The sequence below is a fragment of the Corvus kubaryi genome, unplaced genomic scaffold, assembly GCF_017639235.1.
Source record: "Corvus kubaryi isolate FWS band 111438036 unplaced genomic scaffold, C.kubaryi_AGA036_p1.0 67, whole genome shotgun sequence".
NCBI classification, from domain to species: domain Eukaryota; kingdom Metazoa; phylum Chordata; class Aves; order Passeriformes; family Corvidae; genus Corvus; species Corvus kubaryi.
The window spans coordinates 3,508,450-3,532,527 of record NW_024582055.1 but is presented as its reverse complement, the minus strand read 5'-3'; the positions used below and the strand labels follow the sequence as shown (position 1 = coordinate 3,532,527).

The 24,078-nt window shown below is 38.5% G+C and overlaps 2 protein-coding genes across 4 annotated transcripts in view; one reads left to right on the top strand and one right to left on the bottom strand.

The window, feature by feature from the left end:
- Positions 1-3,422, bottom strand: part of SCLT1 (sodium channel and clathrin linker 1) — a 31,038-nt gene extending 27,616 nt beyond the window's left edge. Inside the window, exons 1-3 of one of the 2 annotated variants that reach the window (XR_006019559.1) lie at positions 3,095-3,422; positions 1,160-1,227; positions 469-521 (exon numbers count right to left, since the gene is read on the bottom strand). Coding sequence is in view for 1 of the 2 variants with exons in the window: in XM_042048606.1 (XP_041904540.1) it covers positions 469-521; positions 1,160-1,213 (107 nt within the window). In the remaining variant the exon portion in view is untranslated. The remainder of the gene's footprint in view (positions 1-468; positions 522-1,159; positions 1,228-3,094) is intronic. The other variant, XM_042048606.1, reaches the window with a different exon arrangement.
- A 23-nt stretch (positions 3,423-3,445) lies between these two features.
- On the top strand, positions 3,446-9,369 carry CUNH4orf33 (chromosome unknown C4orf33 homolog). 2 transcript variants are annotated; one of them, XM_042048607.1, is made up of 6 exons: positions 3,446-3,528; positions 4,343-4,532; positions 5,806-5,866; positions 6,056-6,107; positions 6,201-6,400; positions 7,599-9,369. In XM_042048607.1, exons 2-6 carry the CDS (start codon positions 4,352-4,354, stop codon positions 7,705-7,707), a joined length of 603 nt encoding a protein of 200 aa, XP_041904541.1. In that variant the 5' UTR covers positions 3,446-3,528; positions 4,343-4,351; the 3' UTR covers positions 7,708-9,369. The 2 variants fall into 2 exon arrangements, with proteins under 2 accessions (XP_041904541.1, XP_041904542.1); XM_042048608.1 differs by lacking the exon at positions 3,446-3,528 and adding an exon at positions 3,612-3,782.
- Positions 9,370-24,078: the final 14,709 nt, after the last annotated feature.

The window sequence follows — 24,078 nt, the reverse complement described above, 5'->3', positions numbered from 1 at the left end:
CAATTCTCTGAAAATTCTGTATTAAAAGCTAACAAGAAAAACTAGATTATTTTTGTAAGAGGAAATTACAGTGATCATGAAACCATTTACTGATTAGACAACTGTTAGTTTAAGAGTGTCAAAAATTTTTTTTAAAAACATCCCCCTGATCTCAACAGACAGCAGCTGCCTGTGTTACCTAGATCAGTACAATCTTACCAGAACTTCTGTTTATTCTCTCAAAATTTAGACTAGAGAATTCCTTCATTCATCTCGCATCCTTTATTTTACAGATTGTGGAAGCAAAGTCAGTAATTTAAGTTACTGAATAAACACACTACCACCTAAAAACAACTTTTACAGTAACACCTCTACAGACACATGCACACATAAGAGCTGGTTCACCTGGATATTTACACTCCTATGAGCATATGACGATTTCCTTCCAATACACTGCAGTATTCCCACTTATCACTTGGAATCAGTTACCTTTGGTCTGTCATCCTGGATCCTGATGTGCCATCACCGCCAAGGGCATGTTCCTGCAATGGAATAATTTACTTATTAATACTTGCATATAACTGTACGGAGTTTTCAACTTTTATATGAAGCCCAAAACTGTCTGTAATCTGTACACCATATGCCACAGAATCACTTTCAGCTTTATTTTCAAAAACCCTTGAGTGCTGGCTCAATATGAAAAAATAATGATTTTTTTTTTTCCCCCTGGAGATGTTCTGATCTAAAGCGTAATTGCATCTGAGGGAAAATCGGCTCAATCTTAAAAGAACAATCATAGGTTTGTGTAAGTGCTTGGTTCATTTCCATGCATCTCATCATCAGGAAAGTGCTGAAGCCCTAGCTTCTGCACAAGCTTTCAGACAGGCTTATGGTTACGTCAACACGTGACCAATCTCTTAGGAAAGGGAAGTCTATAAAAGTGAGAAGGTCTACTAAATTACAAATCAAGTGCTCTTTCAGGGATAAAACATTTAAAAATGCACCCAGAATACCCTAATTCACGGCTAGGGCAGTTTTGTTTTGCTGTTGCTGCATTGTATGATGGATCCAAAACAGGGCCAGACAACACTGAAGCGGGCTGTGCTCCATATTTGCAAAGCTGTTTATCACAAATCCTCATGAAAAAATTCTTACTACTTCCATCCCTGAGTTCACATACCTGCTCAGCAGTAACTCTCAGAACCTCATCAGTTTCGTGGTGTCCAAGTGCCATTTTCAGCCGCTGATCTGAAAAACACCACGTTTGAGAAACACGGCTGTAACATAGCCCTGGATCTACGTAAACGTGACTGGCAGTCAGAAATACGTTTAACACTAGAGTGCTTCGAGGGCAAAAAAAGTACTTCTAAAATTCTTCTATTTAGCACAACTGTTCAGAAAAAACCAGGACTTGAAAAAACCTACAGGAACTGTAAGAATAATAATAATGAATTCCATTCCTTTCAAATTCTGTTTTCTTTAAGAAATATTTTTGTTCTGTTTCGTAAGAATCTGCGTAACAGTTTCGTAACTGGAATGGGTAACAAAGAAGAAAAAGGAAGTCGGGAAGGCAATGGCTATATTTTGATTTAAACAACTTTTTGCCTACTTTTCTTGACACATGCAGTTCTTTTACAAGTTCTAAACTTCTAAAGGAGGATATAGGAAAAAGACAGTGAGGACAGAAAGGAGGTAACAACAGCAAAGGAATGCCAGGGAAGAGGAAGGGGAAAGTTACTGCCCTTACCAGCCAAAGGACGTAAACTTGAGAGCCCACAGGTGCAAAAAGGGACAGATTTTAAACATCACTTATAGAAGCTCACCTTCAACAGTAATGCATTAAATACATCCTGAAAAAAAGCTGCGTGTGTGCAGCAGCGTATCACAAAAATATGTAATGGAATAGAGGATCATGATTTGTAGGTCTCACTACTAAAATTTCAAAAAGAATTCAGGTAAAACTCAACCTTCTTTACAGCTACATATTTAACACAACAAACACTTATTGTACGACACTAAATATAATAGTGCTTAGAGAATCTCTTTTCAGCTGTATTACACACGTTCAGTGTTTTAGAACTTTGATTCCACATTCATGAAGCAAGAGAAACATCAATCCATGTATCAGACTCAGGGTAGGCCTCAAACAGCTCAGGGCTCAGCTGGCATACAAGACAACTTCAGATCTGTCTTTTAGCACTTGTGAAAATGGATAAATTTTTTTTAAAAAAGAGGATTAAACTCTTTGATAGGAGAGGCAATTCTTATCACTTCACAGAGAATTCAATTTGAGTTTTACTTGGAGTCTAAAGATTTATAAAATAAGAAGCTACAGCCAAAGTAAATACATATGAAAAGGCAAAATTCCAATACTTGAAAAAAACATATTTTGTTCACATCACAATAAATACTCTTGCAAAGCTCAAGAAAGATACAGATTTTTGAACCAGAATGACTCTGTTATCTCAGACAGAAGCTTTTCTGCTAATGAAATCCTTGGAATCAAAACTTGCTCCTTCACCTTTGGCCACCCAAAGGCACCACAAGAAACCTAGTACCCACTGAAATTCTGAGATCTGAGTGATGCACAGCTGCAAACACTGCATGCACACTGACCAGGTCTTACTGCCAAGTTTGCCTGCAGCAGTAACTAGGGACAGTGACAGTCCTTGGGATGATGCATCTACCCCATCTCCTACTTACAGGAATATAAACTCTGCAGAAGCAATTTTTTTGGCCAGTATTTTGTTGGTATGTAACTGAGATGTACTCTGATCAACTCATATTAAGTTATATTAAACCCATCAATAATGTATCTGATAGCACATAATTAAAAATACCGATTTTCGTCTGTACAGCAAATTTCTTGAATAACTGGCAAGAGAGCTTTCAAGTGTAAATAAAGCATAGGAAACGCCGTGGTTTCATAACTAAAGAGGCATTCACACAAAAACGCATCTGTTTTTAGCTATTACCACCATTAGCAGCTTTTAATTATTAGTGTTTAGCTAAAAGTGCTATCCATGCTGCTACTCACTGCAGCGAACACCGGAAAAGCTACGGAACATAAACCCTCACTGCTACGGAACACAAACCCCTCACTACCAACACTCACCTGGCCGTGCCTTGTTCCCAGCTTTCCCCACGCAAACTCCGCGAACCCCCAGTGAAATGCCGCTTCTCCGGCCGCCGGCGGGGAAGAAAGGCGAGACCCGTCCTGGAGGAGCGGAGGCGGCAGCTCGCAGGCGCCGGGGCGGGACGCGCTCCCCTCAGCCGCCGCTGCCCTGGGGCGGGGGCAGCGGGCAGAGCCGCCCCTCTGTTCCCTCCCCGCAGCCCGGTGCCAGCACCGCCGCTCGGGAGGGGCACAGCCCTGTGCCACCGGAGCCACGGCCACCGCCAGGGCCCCGCGGCGGAGCCGCACAACCGCCGAGGGCCGGGGCGGGGCCGGGGCGGAGGCGGCCGCTCCCGCCCGCCCTCAGCGCCGGGCCGGGCCGCCAGCGCCGCCCCGTGACGTGGGGAGCAGAGATGGCGCGGCGCTGAGGCGGAGGTGTAAGAAATCCCTCGCTGAACTTTCCTCGAGGGGTTTATGGGTTAAAGATAGGCGCTGGCGCGTTTGAACTTCCCTTCAGGAAATCAGTTTGTGGCCGGAGTCGCAGAGCGGGGACGGGAAGCGGGAGCCGTGCGGAGCCCTGTGGGAGCTGCTGCCCGTCGGAGGCTGTGGCCAGGCGGGGCTCGGCCGCCCCTCCCGGGGAACCCGCGACGGGAGGAGAGGACAGCCTGAGGCTGCATCCGGGGAGGGCCAGGTTGGACTTCAGGAATAATTCCATTGTAGAAATGCTGATTAGGCTTTGGAACGAGGTGGTGGAGTCAGCGTCCCTGGAGGTGTTTAAGGAAAGGCTGGTTTGCAATGTCTGCAAAGGAAAGCTTTAGCTAGTTGCTTCATTGTCTTGTGTCTCAAACATTAAAGGTTTTTTCCCTCAGTCTGTTTTTCTGATGTTACCAAATCCTTTAAGATTATGTAGTGGAGACTGTTTCTTTATTTGTTCTCTTGATAAACATTTCTGGTGTTTTTGGAAGGTATTTATTTAGATGTATGGTTGAAAAGCTTTAAGCTTAATAAGATTTCAGAGTCATTTGTAACCTGCAGATATAAAAACCTACGAGAAGAAGCATTTATGTAACTGTTTATTCAGGTTTTTTTTTTTCCAAAGCTAATTTATTTCAATTATGTCTAAAAACATGATTTGATTAAGGACTTTATACCAAAGTGTGGTGTTTTTTTCCTGGGCAAACAAACGGCAGTTCGTGCTGAGATGGAATCTGAGATCTTCTTTGACGGAACTTTCCTTTTGCATTTGTGTAGTATCTGAAGATGGAATTTAGAATCAAACACACATGGGATGGTTTGCCTGTGAGCCACGAGCCGGTTACGATTGGGCTGAGGCCGGATAATGCAGGACTGCTGATGGAAGTTCATGCTCCTTTCTTTAATGACCCTCCAGCGCCACCCGGAGAGCCAGGGAAACCCTTTGGTGGACTGTGGGACTATGAGGGTAAGTGTAACTCTTCTGCTGCAAATGTATCTGATTTCTGCAGACACTGATGTTCCTCTGTATTTAATATGCCTGGTCTTTTTTAAGGGTCTATGATGGTTGTTTTTTTTAAAAAACGTTGAAGTTCAGTGATCTGGGTTGATTTCATTAATGTTGAAGTTGACTTCCTGTCGATAGTATATTAGTTTTTGGGTTACCGATATAACTTGGGCACTATCAGAGGCTTGACATACTTGAATATCAAAATAATTTTGTGGCATATGTATATTAAAATGCCTTCGTGGAAGAGAAGTGAAATTCTAAAGAGAGATTCTACTTTTGCTTTAAGAAGTGTTTTAATCGTTTTTCCAAAGTTCCTTTGAGGAATAGGAAGGTGTGAGACACAGAATTTACACCTGATGAAATGCAATTCAAAATTGCACCCGAATGGAATGGAGAAAATTCTCATAGTAGTGCTGGGTTCTTTCCTCGTTTCCTGTCTGTACTGCCACTTTTACCCATTGCTTTGGATAATGCAAGAATTGAGTATTTCCAGAAGTTCCTTACTTCTTGAACATTGAGCTACTCTGATTAAAGCTAAAACAGTAGTAGCAGCTCTTTGATATTATTATAATAAATATGCTTAAGTAAAAATAAATAAGGATATCAGTCATATCATAATTCTCACTAAAGCTTTCTAATAATGTCATCGCTGCGAGAAGCACCATTGTAATTTTACATGAGAAGCACCGTTGTACTTCTACTTTGTGTTCCTGAAATGTGATTCGAATTTAATATGTGGCTTTCAAGTACACCTGGAACAGTAATCCTCTGTCCAAAATACCATCTATAGGGAAAAAACATTTAAGAGCTAAATGCTTTCTTACTCTTTTTGAGATTTAGCGGTTTTAGTTTATGGGGTGTGTGCTCTGCTGAGAGTGTATGGTCCTCTTTCCCTTACTTTCCTGCTGCATCAGAGTGAGCATTTTCAAAACTGGAATTGGTAAAACTAATAAAGTTAGTACAGTACTTTACAAAGCTCTTTGTGATCATAGCAATTAAAAATAAAAAGCTCCTGAAGTTAGAATTATGGCACCACATTTTGAATATTTGGGTTATAGTTACTGTGTACACGTCAGTAGCAAGTCAAACTCTGGCATGGCACAGGCCAAACCCCATGAAAATAGAGTTGTACTAATGGGATATGACGATCTCAGGATATTACAAAATAGTTAATATAAAATACTGACAGCCTGGTGGTTTTTTGTTTGTTTGTTTGGTTGGTTTTTTTCAGTTGTAGAAGCATTCTTTCTGAATGACAGAACTGAGCAGTATTTAGAAGTTGAGCTTTGTCCGTAAGTACAGCACTGGAAACATCACAAGTGTTAATTTACACTTGCAGTTCTAATGCTTGTGAGATATATGGATGAGGGAGACTAGACACAGAATTTGTTTCAGTATGGGGAATGTACATATTGGTGGCGGTATATTGCACTGATTACTTGACATAATTTTAGGAAAACTGTGCTCTGATTCTTTGACAGCCATGGGCAGTACTTACTGCTGCTGCTTTCTGGCAGAAGAAAAGTATGGAAAGTAAGTGGTCAAGTACATTCATAATGATTTTTATTTGCCTATTTTCCATCAGAACATGGCCAGTGCCTCTTTTTTCCCCCCCTCCTTTAACAGGAAGAACTTCCTTTGGAGTTTGAGGTGACCAGAATGAAAACCAAATGGGAGGGTAAAGCTCTTCTTCCTTGGAGTTACTTTCCACCATGGACTGACAAGTTCAATGCATTTGCAATTCATGGCTCAGGAGAAGAGAGAAAATATGAAGCACTTTATCCTGTGCCTCGACACGAACTGCAGGAAGGACAGAAACCAGATTTGTAAGCATAAAATGAGCTCTTCTGTAATACTGCTGCACTATTGTTGGAATACTTAAAACAGCCGATCTGGTTTTTGGGTTGAGTGCCACTAGAACTTTTTATTATGCTGCTTAGCTCTGGGTCCACTGGTGCTGTACTTTGTATAAAGCACTGTGGCAGAGAGCTGTAATTAGTGCTTGATTTCCATGTTAGGTGCGTAGCAAATTATGCATTCAATACCATTGGTATCTGCTTTTATCACCTTCCTCATCTAAATAATGGAGAGTTGTTCTGCTTTTTCCTTGACTTCAGCTCCTCCTGAAGTGCCATTTTGTGATAATTTCACCAGATACATTTCCAGTAAATCTCTTCTGCTTCTCCTCTACTGTTCTAAAAGCTTTCACCTCTGCAGATGTTTCCATACTATGAAAAAAATTGAAAAGGCTGACTAAACTAAAAAAATATAATTAAAGGATACCTAGTATCAATACAAAACCAGAGAATTTGGATTTTTGAACTGCGCTTTGGGCCTGTTTATTTTCTTTGGCTGTGAGGCTGAGAGTCTGATGAAACCTCTTACTCCTGGGCATTTTGTATAAATGAACCAGCTCTAGAGGACACACTATAGTTCTTATATAGACTTGTCACACAACATACAGTGGTGTCAGGTAGGGTAAATTTTAGATAAATTACCCTTTATTGCCTTTATTAAAGAAAAGTTTAGCTTCTGCAACTGTATATTTTTAAAAATTCTGAGCTATTGCTAATAAAACACATTATCAATGTTCTGTGTGAAATAGATATTTTTATTTCTCTGTATTAAACTGGAGAATGCCTGTAATACTTTTCAAGAAGTAATTCTATAGTACCCCTTTTAAAAAAATCTTGTCTTTTTCAGATTTTGGTAGCAGATGCAATTATGTGAAGAGGCTGTTCCTTGCTGCTCTTGTTACTCTTAGTTTGTCTTTACTCTTACAAATTACTTCCTAAGAAAAGAATTTCGCCTTTTAAGATGATTAATGTAGGGTCAGATACAAAGTAGTGGTTTTTATTTGTAAACTGAAGTTTTGGAAAATAAACACATGGATTGCTGGTTACATTCCTGGCCAAGAAAATCTGAAAATAAAGATGAATTTAACACATTGAGGATAATGCCTTTATTAAGACACATACTACAAGACTTACAACTGTTTTTTGTTTATTCCTCCTCTCTTTGCAGTCATCGTCTGGAATTTTTCAAAGACTTGAACCTGAAAGAACTAACAGGAGAAGACTGGGAGCAGCCTGAATCAGATATATGGAAATCTCTCACTAAGTGGATGGATTGAGGCATAAATTTTTATAATGTTGAAGTTGGATGAAGCTGTATGGAAACAGCTTCCTCATTCTGAGCAGAGGTTGTAAATACCAGATTAGCAAGACTTTCCTTGACACCCAAATCATTGATCAGTCTTAAAAACAACTGTAAAGGATGTGGATCTGTTGATTCTAAATGTATGAATGGCTTGTGTTTCAATTCATCTGGGTATGGGGTTTTTCATCTGTGCAAGAGATGAATCTGCTGCTACGAGTGAAGGAGAAAAAATGTGCTAAAATTACAGCTGTGTTTTTGTGCGAGCTCTGAAATCTGACAAGACCAATACCTGGCTTGCAATCTTTTGATTTCCGGTAGTTGCTGCATTTCTTTTGTATTTTCACTGCTGCTTGTTAGTTCCTTGACTGCTGAATGAAATCCTTATGTGCCTAAATTTTTTGCTTACAATGAGGAGGAGGAATGCCTTGTTCAGGAATAGAGAGGAATGTAGCTGTCACGGATTTTGGAGTCTCTGTGCTTGCCCTGCAAGAGGTATAACACTGCCCTATCCTGTATGTTCCTGTACCTGAAGTTTTCCCTTGCTTGATGCTGCTGAAGGTTTTATGTATTTCAGGTAAAGTTTCTGGGACAAATCCTGCTTAGTAAAATCTTTTGGTATAGTTGCGAGCATGCCAAAGTGGGTTTGTTCTAAGACTTGTCACATCACTTCAAGGATTCAGCTCAGATGTCTGAGAATATTTTTGCATGCCACCGAAGGCTGGAGATACTCTCGGTGTATGTGCCTATATTTTCTACATATGGGCATGAATAATTTTAACAGTAGTGAGTACTCTTAGATGGTAACACGTAATCTGTAAACCCTCACAAGGTTTACAACTGATGTTCTTGGTTTTTTGTCTAGCATAGCAATTGCTGCTTGATTGTGGCTGCTGATATAATCCTATATAAATTAACTTAGGAAATGGGAAACTTGCCCACTAACCAGATCCTTGCTTGTTTGCAGTAATAATCACAGTCTGATGGTCCTATTTTCTTTGCTGTCTTTGTTTAGCTGTAGCTGTAAGTTCTGCCTGAGAAGCAAAGAGGGTGGGAATATCCCACCTTTGTGAAGAACATCTCAGTGTGATTTAATACCTGAGATAGAACATTAGCTCAGAGTTTTTGTTTGGCTATAGATTCCCTCTTTAAAACTTCCAGTTTTATACAACTATACTCTCAAATTTGAGGATTTTAGGCTTTTTCTGTGGCAGACTTTGGCATGTCAGTGCACTCAGCCATCCAATTGCTCTTGCTCTCTTTCAGTTAGACAATATAGGTTCCTTGCTGTAAAGTGCCATCTGTTGAAAATTGTAAGTATTGTACATTCAGTTGTTTGGCTTCTTTTCTACCTTCATGTACAGTTTTCTAGAGAATAATATGAGTCTGAAATACTGAATAATCCAATAAATGTTGATTAAAATATCATCTAGACATTGATGTCTCAAAGCTGCTTTGAAAATTTCAGTCAAAACCAAAACAGCATTTCACTAAACTTTTAGCCTTTATTTTAAAAAGTTTGTCAAAAAAGTGTGTGCAAAGATTCAAAATGAGTGTACTGCTTTTCTCACAAAGGTTGTTTCCATATGAGGAATGATACTTTGTATATAAAGGACAGTAAATAAAATTTTTTAATTCATTTCGTGTTTAATCCTACTTCAAACTGACTGCTTCAGATTTGACTTTGGATGTAAATGATGAACATGGAGGGAAATAGATTGCTTTCCCTAAGTAAGTATTTTAAAGTAAAATCATTGTCCTTGCAGTACAAAATGCAATTCTGGGTGCTCCTGAAAATGGAAATCCTCATACAGACTTTATTCAAGCCCATGCTACTCCATGCTGCCATTAGTTGGTTCACTTGTATGTTTCTGAGCTTGTGTCTGAAGTGTAAGTGCTGGGGGCCAGTTGTGGGCTATCTCTTCTGCACTGTCTCCTTTTTTTTGGATGACAGGAGTTAAGAACAAGCTCTCTTCTGCATGTTAGTGATAGCATGTTTATTGTGAACTTAAATATGAGAGCCAGAATTGTACCTGACTCAATCTTCCTTACGATGTCAGTGAATCTCTTCAGAGTTGGTGTTTGAAAAGAAATCTTAACGTTTGCACTCCCGAAGACCTTGTTCTTTATGCTTCTTGCCACTAGGTGGGAGAAGAAGGTTGTCTAAACTGTGCCTTGGTGCTGCCAGCCTAGTTATCCTTAACCAGATTCATTCCCTCTTTCAGTCAAGCTGATGGTGGCTTATTTTGATTTATTTGGGACATCTTTGTTGTAAGAAACACTTGTCATGCGGTGTAGTTACAGTTCTAATGTTTGCTTTCCTGCAGGGCTATTTTCAAAAATAGTTTTTGAGACAAAATCAAACAGAAGATAAATTCCACGAGGTGTCAGTCAATCTGTAGTATAAAAGATAGTTTTGTGATGTTCAAATGATTTAAATGTTATTCTGGATTTTATTTTTTTTGCAGATGTCTTAGATAGTCTTGCAAACTTTCCAAAAAGGCTGTTTTGAATTCTGAAGGAATTATTTTTTTTAATACAGCCTGATTTGTAAGAGGTGGTGCACCCCTTCAAGAGTGAGGCTTCAGTGGTTTGAACAACCTGCAGTGAAGCTTGTTGAAACAATGTGAAAACTGTGGCTTAGGGGGGACAGAAAGTTCTTTCTCTCCAATACAAAAATGCAAAAAAAAAAATTTATGTAAAGAACACTTGAATGGTAATGTGTGCTACTGGTAGAAGTGATTTGTATATTAAGTAAAAAGCTGGAGCAACTTAGGTTGTCAGGTAACATCTAGTATTTCTTGTAGTGATCCTGTACAGTGGGGTTTTTTTGATGCTAAAGCTCTTAACAGGAGTAAAATTTTGCTCATGTCTTTGTGTACTTTAAAATATTTTTTCTGATATGCCAGGTCAGATATTGGAGCTAGAAAGCTCTAATTTCATTCAGGAATATATACATTTTGGCTGCTGTAGCTGATATAACTACTGTATTACCCATTCTAGTTATTAGATACACGAGTCAGTTAATACTTGTATTGCCCAGCACCATGATGATAAGTTGCTGCTGAATGTGATGTTAAGTACTATGTTGCTTGTAGTTCCTTTTTTCCAGGTTGTTTTGTGCCTCTGAAAGGCACAGCACAGAATGTTTTGTTGTGTTTTAAATTCTGACCATGTAAAAAATCCTTTCGAAATGTGAATGGCACAGTGCATAATTTGCTGCACGTAAAATTTAAAAGTATTCCTTCTTGCTACCAGGGCAATTCTAAAGCAGAACTCATTGCATTTAATTATGGTACATTTAGAATAATGCTACTGAAATTTGATAGTTAACCTGCATTTATTTTGTTGGTGATCCCTTCCTTTTGCTTTCAGTGAGTGCTTTAGTTTGCGCCAGTGTCTCTGAGCAGTGCTTCAGCAAAAAGTGCAGGGAAGTGCTTTAAGCCTGATTTATTTGCACAGGTTGTACAAACAGCTGTGCACGTGCTCATACAAACAGCCTCAGTGAGATCAGTGCAGCACTTACCATAAACTGTACTGCAGTTATGCCTTTCTCCCTCTACTTCTCTTTCTGTCAAAATTAGTATTATCAGGAGAATTCAGTTTGCTGTTTGTTTTCCTTATTCTGTTCTTAAACAAGTAAAAGCCTTGGCTGCAGGGGGTCTGTGGGAGGGTTTCCAGTGATGGCTCAGGAAGCACTGTTAGTGTCTGCACTGGCTATGAACAAACCAAAATATGTTCCTGTTTCATTTTCAGAAATTATTCTGTGGACTATCACTAAGCATGTGTTTAAATACTCTCTGCCAGTATATTTGCAAATACAAATGTATTTTTACATGTGATAGACCAGAACTGACTAAATAGTGTTTAAATGGTACTGAAGTAAAATTAGATTACCATGCCCTCACTGCTGTTTTAAAACTAACGTAGCCCAGTGGCTTTCTTGGAATATGGAACAGATTCCTGGGGGGGGGGTGGTGGGGGGAAGGACTTTTCAGATGTTTTGTTTTTAAAATACAAAAATTCCCTCTGTAGAGCACATTTGTTGCCAATTCAATCTTGTCTTTCATTTCATGAGTTAGTTCTCTTGAACTCAGTCTCTGCAGGGACTGAAGTTTATATTGGTGCCAGTAGTAGCTGTCATAAAATTATTCATCTCTAATTCTAGGCAATGTAATTGGTTCACTTCTTACTGCTGAGTTTGCTTCCTTCAGCAAATGAAGCAGTTTGGAAAGTGGTACTTTCTCTGTGCTTTATAGCTTATACAAGCCATGGCATTTATATTTAATTGTGTTTGGCACTTTAAATAATTGGTTCTTGTTTTAAAATTGCGTATTACTTTCCTAAATGTTAACAGGGTGGGCTGTAACCTCTTGTGCCAAGTATCTGCTTTAAATCTTTTTAATTTCAGCAAAATATTTAGCAGTTTTAGAGGGAGGTAGTTCATGATGTCAGAAGACAAAACTCTGGTCTTGTACCTCCTTAAATTCTTACGGGTTCTGGAATGAAACCTTGAGACTTGGTGAGAGATCCATATTGTCAGGAGTCTTTTGTAATTTCTGTGACACAGCTTTTCAGCAACTTCAGAAGAGTGCGGGTTGAGAGGTGGGTTCTCTGCAGATTCTGCTGGGAGTGGGAATCCACCCCTGGCAGGCAGAATTGCCAGGGTTTCACTTTTTCAGTGGGAAGTGTTCTTTCTGCCTGGCAGTGACAGGTTATGTGATGGGGCATGGTCTTTTGTTGTGAGCACCTGCTGCTAAGGCTAGGGATGTCTTTAGCCTGGCTCACAGCAGAGGAAGGAGGTATTTATTTCCCTTAACACTATGTTGCCACTGTGTGCTTGAGGAGTTCCTGTGGACTCAGTGGGAGACTGGGAAAGGTACATGAAAGAAAGATGAAGTGATGGGTTTAAAGTATATAAAATCAGATTAAAGAAATCCTCTCAGCCTAAAATAATTGGAGCTTGGGAGTGTAATAGGATAAGCATATGCTCTCAGTTTTACTCTTCTTTAGGCATCTACCTATGTAAAAAGGTCACTGTGCTGGGTGGATTGTTAGCCTGAAACATTGCAGCTATTCTTGTAGCTGGAAACCCAACTGAAGGAATTGTTGTGTAATTCCCTGCAGTGGTTTCTCATTACTTACAAGTAATACTAGAACTGTGTGTTAATAGCTAGGGGCAAAGCAGAGCTCCTTGCTGATGTTCTCAAAAATCTCTTGCTGAGAAAAGGTAATGGGAAGTGGAAGAAGAAAGCTGCCAGAACTCAGGAAATTGGGAAGCTCAGACTTTGCTGTTGTGGGCTAAGTGTGAGCCATGAAATGAAGAGGGCATGGGAAATCTGCAGAAGTCTTACTGGTAACAGATTAATTCTCTTCATGCTCTCTATCATGTGAAGTAAGAGTACAGCATAAAACAGAATTGTTAAGGTTGGAAAAGACCTCTAAGATTGAATCCAATTGTTAACTTACACTACTGTGTTCACCACTAACCCATGTCCCCCAATGCCACATTCACACATTTTTTGAACACTTCTAGAGCTGGTGGTGATTCCACCACTTTCCTGGACAGCCTGTTCCAGTTTCTTGACCTGGGCAGACAGTTATGGTTCCTGTCTGATCATCCTTTCAGTGAAGTTCACCTGGTAAATGTCATTCAGTGGAGTGTAGGATCATATAATCGTAGTCTAGAAACTAAATATAAGATGTATAAAGCTGCAGAGTACTTGGTCATTTCTGAACGCTTGAGTAGTTGATGCAACAATGCCTTTCTGTGCTCCTTCATGTTCTTGGATGGATCCCTTCATTCACCTCTACAGGCTTTTTATTGTCCTGAAGACAATAGGTGAAGTGCTACCAGCCTGTATATCACAAATCACTGTTTGAACTAATGTCAGTTATGTTTCCTTATGTTCTTAAATGGATCTGACTGTCTTGTTTGTATTTTTAAATAGGTGATATAAAATCTGTGTACAGAGGAAGAGAGTCAAGTCTTCCTTTAAGGGATCTCTTGTGTCAAGCTCTGTCAGATTATTGTAGTAATATTTTTCTTTGAGTAGGAAGTGGGGATTATATTTTATCTGCTCAGATATTATTGATGAGACGGTCCTTAATGAAGTCTTTGGCATGAAAAATGGTTTTGGCAGTGCAGGTTGCTGCTTAAAAGCAGACATCTTTATCTTGCCACTGCTTTTGACTCGATACGCCTTTTGAGCTCAGAGTGGAATTTTTCGAGTCACAAAGTGAGTCATTATAGACAAGGGGAATTTTTTTATATACTGGAATTTCCTTCAGACCTGAGTCCATTTCCACATGCTGCATCTCTGAAGTGTCAAGACTTATTGAGATTTAACATTCAGGAATGGAAAAGAATGTCTGAGCTAATGAGAAGTGGATTTTTTTTTTTTCTCTTTTTATTTCTGCACCTGTTTAGTTATAGTAGAGAAGTAAATGGACTGCTTTCCATATCAGTTAGTCTGTGTATTTGATGCTTGTGTGAGGCCCTCCAGATTAATTAGCAGGTTTATTAAATGATACAGGAAAGACTAATCACATTCTGCATGTGTTAGCTTCAGAGTGCCAAGTCTTTACTTTCATCCTCCTGAGTCTACAATGCCTGAAGTGCTTAAAATCCTGAGGCCTTGCTTATAAGATGTGTAATTTATTTGTTAAAATGAGGGATCACAAGCACTGACTGACTGCTTTGTGTTCCCTGTAATGCGACATGCTGAGTAAATAACCTCTTTGGTTATTAGCACCTTCTCCCTCTATGATTCATAGACGTATTCTGAAAGTCCTTTACAGTTTTCAACAATGTCTGGGGTTTTTTTTTCTGGTGAAGTGTATTTTTTTCCTGATTAGCAAGACCACAAAAACTTCCTTAGAGAAGATCTTTGTCCAAAGACCTGCGTAACTTCTCTCCTTTCTGTCTTTAGCTTTTGCATCAACATTTATACCTCAAAATATTGGTTTAGCCACTACAGCCCTTAAAAATTGCATTTTAGTCAGAAGAATTCTCTGCTTCACATAAACTTAATGAAACATCTGGGTTGTTTTATTTTGCTCTACTCATGGAAAGATTATTTAATTAAAATTGATAGTGTTAATTGACAAATGTGATGATTCCTTTATTAAATATACTGCTTTTAAAAATAAGTCATTTTTAAGTACAAGTTAATAGCTATTTTATTAGAACTACTAATTGCCCAGTTTTTCAGCAGATGTAATGAATCTAATTAGGGTCATAAGGACTGGATTGTTTAAAATAAATTGCAGGTATTATGCAAGATGAGTTTTTTGGTTTTCAGTAGGCCAAACAGCGGGAGACACTAGTGAATGAGTAAAAAGTAAGGAATGTTTTTTCGTTGCCTCTTCAAAGATAAAGGTTTGAAAGTTAAAGTGTTAAACTGCGTGTGTCTTTTCTCACTTAGCTGTGATGTTCCCTAAGCCATCTCAAGAGTAGAATTAATTGTGGATGATTGTGTGTCTTTTCAGCATCTAATTAGAATGTCGTAATTAAAAGCTGTTTTGTGAAGCCTGGTTTCCACTGGATTTGTGTTCCATGTTCCCTGAACCCTTCTACTGCATTAGAAGTCACTGAAGAATCTCAGGTCTTGTTAGAAGAGTTTGTAATTGCTGTCAGACTCTGATTTTGCCGAGTATCCATCACTTGCTTTACGCAAATGGAGACAACAGGACTATGTTGAGATTTTTTTTTTTTTAAGAAAGATTAACTTTCTTTGCTTGTGTTCATATTGTCACCTTTCTGTAAGCTCTACATGCTTGCATTTGACATCTTAGCAGTTTTTTTGAAGCAGAAGATAGTCTGAAGCTTTTCACATTTGCTTAAGCTCCATTAGCACTGGTATTGAAGGCTATTTTCGTATCTCGTGGTGAAAGGTTGGCAGAGTCTCAAGTGATGTGTGGATCTGAAAGGCTGGGTGTTAAAAGACACTGCACACTGGAAGAGGTCTAATTTTGAGAAAACAAATGATGCCACCTGTTACCCAATCTGGAATGCTAATACTTGTGATTAGGTATGTCAGGCCCTAAATTGCAGCGATCAGCCCTGTACAGCACAGCCCTTTGGAATCAAGTTGAATTTGAAAACTGAAACCAGAGAGGTCACACCAAATTTTGCAAGGGGCACAGGAGGGAATCTATGGTAGATGATGAGATCGTAATTTTAAATGTCCATTCCAGTTCTGTTAAATCAGCTTTGTTGTTCCCAGAAAACTCTGTTAGAATGACCTTGCTATATGATTTGCATATTGATTGGATTTAAAGTCTAGTCTGAATCAAATTTGGGCCAAATTCTGAGCTTTGCAAGCTTGTGATTAGTAAGAAATCCAATCTAGTATTCTAGTAATTGTGGATTTTTTAATGATGTAAAATGAGATGAGAACCATAATGATAAAATCAGTTTATCCATATCTCTTTTTTTAGTGTTTTCTCCAGTTTTTCATGTAACAAGAGCTTTTCCAATTGACCATTGTTGTTCTTTTCACCATCTTCCCCTCTGTGATCTTTATTTCCTTCTGGTTACTAAAACCTGTAAATTCCATTTAGTTTGTTTTACTGTGCTAAAATAAAGCATTGAAATGATGCCCTGTGAGTAGTAACAGGATACCTGTGTACCCCCTTGTAAATTGGCTCAGGTTATCCAGTAAACCAGAAAACTGTTCTGTGAGTACCTCTTTATATTCAAGTTTACACTTAAGCTCTATGAAATACAGAGCTGATCTTTCCCTGTTCATTGTCAGAAAGTCCAACCTCCCTGTGGCACATTGTGCAGAATACAAACACGTTTTTTCACTAGCTCAGACTTTCAGTTAACTGCACGCTTAAGTTAATGTTTATAGAGTAATAGAATGTCTTTCCCAACAAAGTGCTTGATCTCATCTAAACGGGTTTCTTTTGTATCCTTCAACCCTAGATTTTTGTGGAGGTACTTTTATGCATATCTGCAGCATGCTGTGTCTGTGCAAGCATATGAAGTGAACAAAAGTGAAGCCCACTCCTCTCATAAGCACATAAATATTCTTTGTCATCCACCACTTTCTGTCCTAATGGGCAGCACTTAGGTTGTTGCAGGTATTGTAACACCTAATCATGCAGTAATCAAGGCTAAAGAACAGAGTAATTTTCCTGATTTATCTTAATGTTTTATATTTGTCTGTGGTTAGAGAACATGGTTGGACAACTTCATGATTGTCCTTTATTTTTAATGAGTCTTTGACAGAGTTGTAGAAGAAAAAAGGTATTCCCTTTACCAGCACTGTCCACAGTAAGAGTGAATTAAAAAACACTTAAAACACTTAAAAGCAGTTATCTTTCAGGGTGATAGTGGTTTAGACATGGCTGTCTTGACCCAAAATGTCCACACACACTATTTTATAATACATAGAAAATAATTTATACCCTTGCATCAGTGTTTTACTGAAAAATCAGTGGTCTTCAGTTTGAAAAGTTCAAATGGAAATTAAAAAATGGAAAAACTGATGGGACCACTTAGTGCTTCGATAGAAGGCCTGCACTTTTCAGTGTATATATAGACAGGGCAGATGTAGATTAGATAGAAGGAAGAAATGTTTTACTGAGAGGCGGTGAGGCACTGGAACAGGTTGCCCAGAGAAGTTCTGGATGCCCCAACCCTGGAAGTGTTCAAGGCCATGTGAGACTGGGCTTTGAGAAACCTGGTCTAATGGAAGGTGTGCCTGTCTGTGACAGAGGTGTTGGAACGAGATGGTCTTTAAGATCCCTCACAACCCAAATTGTTCTGTGATTTTATTTTCATTTGTGCATTGAAAGCGTTTGCCACCTAAAAAGACTGAATTTAACATTATTTAAATAAGAGTAGAAGAATATGTAATAATTTTATCCAATACTTAAAGAAGAGATAGAACTGAGTCAGGGGCCTGATTGTGAGTAGGAACAGTTTCTTTTTGTCAATAAAGCAAGATTGGGCTTTAAGGCCAACATAAGTTGTTTTTTTTCCTTTTGACTTGAATGTGTTTTGGATTAAATTAACAATGAAATATCATCTGCAATAGGACCTTTCACCTAATGAGAATACAGAGCATCCTGTGTAGGTTGATTATTTGCATACAATTACAAGGAAGGAATGTTTTAGAGGAAATACAGCAGGTATATACAAACAACTGGCAGAGAATATATATTTAGCTGTATTCCTTACATGGGGGAAGACACAGACTTTAAAGGTCCCGGGCTGATTTGTAGTGCCCAGTGGCCCTGATTGCAGAACTTGAGCAGAATGTTGTTAAGAGAAAAAGCTACTGTGGCAGCTTTTCCTTCATTTTAGGCTTGGTGGTTCTGTAATACCTAAGAATTTTCTGGCTTCCTGAAGGGCCTTAAGTGGTCTCTGGTTAACTCTATTAGAACACCATTTCCTACTCAGTCCTGGTCAAAAAACCATATTTATACTGCTTTAAAAAATTTAGTATTTTGATATGTAGCTACCTGATTGGTGGGAATATAATAGCATTCACATTCTTAATGGTATACAATATTAATAAACAATTGTTATTCTACAATACTGGTTCAGTTAAGGCCGATAAACTCTTGATAATTACTTGCTAAACTAACTCAAAACCTCATTGCATTTAAAGCAAAATTGAATTTTGCTGCCCTGAATGTGTGTCCAATACACAGCTGTATCTGACAAGATACATATGAGACCTGGAGTACTGTGTTAGACTTCCAAATGGCTTCATATGAAAGCCAGAGACTGAATTCTGGATCCATAACATCTAAGAGAATTTAATTTTTGAGTGGAAATTGTTCGTGGAACTCATAGCATTTACTTGGACAGTGTTTTCCTGTTCCATATTTTCATCATTAGTTACCATCTGGTGTATTTCAAAACGTTAAGTCCAAAATGGAACCTGGAAGAGATCTGGGACCCAGCTACCCTATTATTGTGGATATAGATAAATCACTTCCTACTGTCAAGTAATGACTAAAACTACTTGAACAGCTTGTTAAATTGTGTTGTCTTATGTTGAAAATGACAGGCAAATGTACAAGTTCTGTATCTGAGGGGCTACACTTTAGTGCTTCTTGTGTTTTGCATTGATTGTTATAAATTCTGACTGTGGAGGGATAACCAGGGCTTTAAACTTCCCTTCCTGGGCACACAGAGCTTTCCTGAAACATTCCCTTAATGGAAAAATATTTGAAATTATTTTCCCCAGTCTTCTAAGTAGTGATGGTATTAGTATTAAAAAGCTATATTAATCTCTCAAATTCAGAGACTTGGTTGTTCATGTTCTGTTACTACCATCTCTAAACCCACATTTTTTTGTGTCTATTTCGAGCATTTCTTTATGTATAAAATAACTGCTGCCAGCTTACCCTTTCTTCAACTATGGAGTAAAATCATTTTCCAGAACATCAAATCATTTTGCCAAACACAGTTTTTGTTTTTCAGTAGTCAAAAAAGCTGCTAAAACTTCTCCCCTTGTAGGAAGGGACTCAGACCTTTGTAGCAGCTACAGTTTAATTATAGCCACGGTGTACCTGTTCCTTTTTGATACAGATTTTGACTTTGCAGATTTTCATGCAATGTGTTTCAGCGTTGCTCGTGGGAGTGATCTTGCAAGGCTGCTAAAATTGGATTATTTCCAGTGGCTGAAATGGAATTCTCTCTAATGAGATTTTCAGAATCATGGAGAGACTGCATAGATTCCTCACTGTTTGTAACATGCAGGTAGGAATATAACAGAAAATAGGGCAACAGTGTTTATGAACTGTTTATTCTGGACAGTCTTTACTTATGATTCATGGCAATGAGTTAACTTTTCTCAGATCCATGTAGATTTTACAGGATTATGTATTCTGGAGTGTTTCAACTTTCTTTGCTCTAAATAGAACCTTTAGGATGAAAATCAGTAAAGAATAAGCTGATTTATAAACCATAAAATATTACTCCCTGTTGTGGTTTAGGAATAGTATTCCTCAGTTTAATGCTCCCTCTGAGAGTCTCCACACCACAAGCCACTCACTCCTCACTCCTATCATGTTTTCAGTAACTTGGTTTTAGGGAATGATTTTTGTAGGTGGCTGAAAAGAGTGGCTAATAGGTGGGCTTCTTCCAATTAAAACCAAGAAACCTGTTTAATATCGAGCTTGTTCTTGCTGGATGTTACTCTATGAAAAAATCAGACACTGGTATCATTACAAGTGATGACCCAGCTGATGGTCATCTCTTTTTCTATAGTTAGTTGCCCCTTTTCACTGTGTCCTTTGATCTTTTCTGCATTTGAGAACCCTGTCCTGGTAATGGAGTTCCTGCAATGTGTAGGTCAGTTCCAAAAAGCCCCCAAAATGGTAACATATTTAGACATGTTACTGCATTATCTTGTGCACTGTGGTTTGGGCCAGACCTTGTTGTGGGTTCAGCACAGCTATTTTCAAGTCAGCTGTGTGACTGAGTGTATCTTGAGGTCTTTGAAAACATTCTCTGAAATTCTGTATAGTGCCACTTTAAATGTAAGTTTAGGAAGTTTAAATGAAAGTGTGTTAAGTTTTCTTTGCAGAGTGTTATTTAACTAGAGGGATTCTGGATTAATTTAGCAGCCAGGTCTGTTCTTTCAGCCATAAGCCATGCTGTCAGGGAAACTTAATTACACTTTAAGTGGGATGCAAATGAGTTGTGACACTACATCATTTCACATGAAAGGTTCATTACTTACATTAACTGCACAATACTCTCTCCTAAGCATAGGGTTTATTGCAATTTCTCTATTTTTTAACATGGTCACATCTGACTCTGGCTTTTACTTTTAATATGTCTTTTCCGACTACGTGTCCTTACTTTAATCGTTTCAGCTTTAAGCTGTTGAATTTATTAAATGACTTGAACCTGAGTAGCTTAGAAGATACTAAAATAAAGCCTTTAAAGTCTTCCAAAACTCTCACTTTGAAATTATTTGTCTTCTGAGTTTTCATGTGTGGCATATACCTTGATATGACACATGTCCTTCAGTAGGGACATTTTTTCCTTCTTTCCCAGAAAAATTAGAAGAAAATAGATGCCATTATTCTTAGCAGTTCACCATATTTGTCAAGTCACAGTAAATAATGATGATGGAATGAAATGTCTTTTGAATGACTCAAAATTATGGAATTTTGATTCATGGTTGGTCATTCTCAAGTGAGAAGATAAGACATGGTGGCATGTCTTAAACTCCTAGACCTACTCCACCATTCCTTGGGTGGGTTTCTGCCGTCCACCAGTTGTGCCTATACTGGTGAAATAGGTCAGCAGGACAGCAGCTGGAAGGAGTCTTGAGTGGCCTTGGGGCTTATTCTATTATCAGTAAACTTGTTTTGTTTGCAAGTTCACACTAAAGTAGATTCTAGTTAAGCCCTTTATTGCTGCTTAGATAGGGTCTTGAAGGCAAGACTCTCAGGTACTATCAACACTTCACTGCTAATTTAATAATTGCCAAATCTTTTAGTAAACCCCATTCCATTTCACTGAATTTAGTGCTTGTGAAAAAGGCTAACATAATACCCTTGAATATATCTGGCCAGCATGTTTCTTGCTAATTCCTGTGGGTTCCTGAGGAGCATACTGTATCCCTGGCTGCAGAGGGTGAACCAATGTTTCTATATCAATGTTTAAACAGGCTGTTGTCAAAAGCAGGGCTTTAACTAATCCTTTGGTAGCATCTCTAAAGCAGCAGGGTCACTATGGAATGGAGCGAGACTCTTCCTTGAAATCAGTGGGCCTTCCCTTAGTCTAATTATGACTTTGGGAAAAGTGATACCTGAACAAGTTCTAATGAAAAATTTATTAGGTCTGCAGTCTACCTCAGTCCTAATTTTATGCACCTCTGAAGTATGGCTCATTAAGTGCACTGCTGCAATTTTAAGAAGGGTATCCAAGTTCACAAATGCTGTTTGGCATGCTGCTGTGGCCGTAGCAACAAAATAACTTGCTTTTCCTTAGGGAGAGTTTGGATATCATCATGCAGTCTCTTAATTTCATCTCTTTCCCTTCTGTTAAATTGGAACAGAAGGGAGATCTTATTACCTTCCCACTAAGCTTGAAACAATGTGGTTTTGTGAAACTTGTGAGAATGATTACCCAAAATTAATGTGCTGAATTGTTTTAAAGTATAAATGCACCCAGAACTAATTTCTGGGCTGAAAACTGGTTCATACATAGCTACAACCATACCATCACCAAATGTTGATCTTGCTGCTTCTTTGAAAATTTGTCACTCTATGAATATACCTTTAGTTTTAAAGTGTAGTACACATTAGAAAATGAAAACAAAACTTCTCTGAGATATTTACTCTCTGATTAGGTTATATGTTTGTGGATGTACATATTCCCACACCCAGCAAGAGGACAGACTTGGCAGTCTCAAGTTGAGTGAATGGAAAATATGATGTTATGAACTCAGTACTCATGACTTACAACTGAGTCTTCATGAAAGTCACATGTGATGCAGTCTTGTGTATTATCCAGGCCAAGGCAAGAGCTGGTTCAGGAGAGGTGTTGCAATGTTCCACAGGTTTTATTTGGGTATTATAAGGAGAAATAGAGACCTGGAGCCACAGTCAGCTAAGGCTCAGGACTCGTGACACTAACTCATTCCTGCAGTGCAGTAAAACAGAGTTCATATGGAATCACTGAACAAAACAAAAAAAGAAATAGGATTTTTAGTTCATGGAGAACTTGTTTCACACAACTGCACAATGTTTTGGTATTTGTGGTGAACTGGAGTTTTGAAAGCTTCATTTTTTTTTATAGGTTGATGCATTTTTCAGAAATTTGAAAGCTTACTTAAATAAAATGAAACTTCAGTTTCTTTTAATAACATCCCTTAAGAGCTGAAATATTCTCAAATACCAAAATTTGCATTTTCCAGACATTACCTGTTTTTTTGCAGTGAAAGGGGAACTGTGCTTGAAGGCTATTTAACTTTCTGATGTTATCTAGCATCTTCTTATCTTTAATCAAAGAGTTTGGAACCAGAATGCTGTTTACTGTGCATTCCCATTTTTGGGAGCAACCTGGATTGAATGGCTGGTACTTAGCAGGCTGGACTGAAGAAGGGGTTGTCCAAAGTCCATTGTTTTCCCCTGAAGTAAGAAGGAAAAGAACACAAAAGAATTAGAAGGCAGAGGCATAAGGAGTAACTATGATACCTAGGACTTTTGGGGAACATTTTTACTTCCTCTCCCTCTCCCTTCCCATTAAAGTAGTTCAGGTCTTGAATTGTATTTTGTAATAAATTTAGATTTTTTAAAAATTACACACCAGATTATTATTTAATTGTGGTTAAGATAGTAAACATGCCTTTCCAATATCTGTGAGAACAGAATTATTCCAGACAGTGCAACTTGCCCAGTGCATTAACAATACTTGGATGTAAAAACATTTGCCCCATTACTAATAATTTCTGTGCAAATCATTAGAATTTCTGGAATACCATGGGACAATAATGGCTAAGAACTTTTGAAAAAAATGTTGATAGTTTCAAAAATGACTGGGAAATAGGTTGGAATAATCTTGAATCTCTAAACTTGTTTCAGCTTATATTCAGCTAGATAGTGTCCCAGAGGCCAACTGAGATGTTTTGGCCTGTTTTATATGCTAACCTGCAAAATATTGATAGAGAAGTATTCCAGTCTCATTTGATTGTTTGTAATCTTGAAGGGGGAACAAGACACAAGTAAAACATCTGCTATGTAAAGTGAAACGCAGGACGTGGAGAGCAGCTGAAAAAATATTCCTAAGGAAGCATGTATTGGGGAGAAAATGGACTGTTCTAACGTAACATTACCAAAAAAGGATATCTAGCACTACTGTTCAGACATTGAATTGCACAGAATTAGGCATTCAGTAAGTTGTGGAGAAATGTAACACCTAAACAAGTTGTGGGGCATAAAAAGCATGCCAATAACTCACTTGTCATTGTAAATAATAGAATACTGCATCATTTTCTCTCAGCTAAAGTACAGGTTCCACACAACTGCTTTCTCAAACAGTGTAATCTTACTGGAATATTCAGCCTTGACTTCCATGGTTGCTGAGGGCCAGAATGCCAGGGAGAAAGGCATCTTCAGTGCACTTTCCTGTGTGATTCTTTTTCTCAGCTGCCTGTTCCAGCTGTCTCCTGTGTCCATTGCTTTTGCTGAGTGAGGTGAGTTGAGAGAAGTGGGTAATGACACTTAAATTTTAGCTTTTGCTGTGCTGGCCTTTCTAACTCATACTGGGAAGGGTGGGCATGGGGAGGTGGTGGCAAATGGGAAGAATGAACTTGTTACTGATAAAGGTCTCGAGACAAAAGGTAGCAAGGAAATAATTCTAATT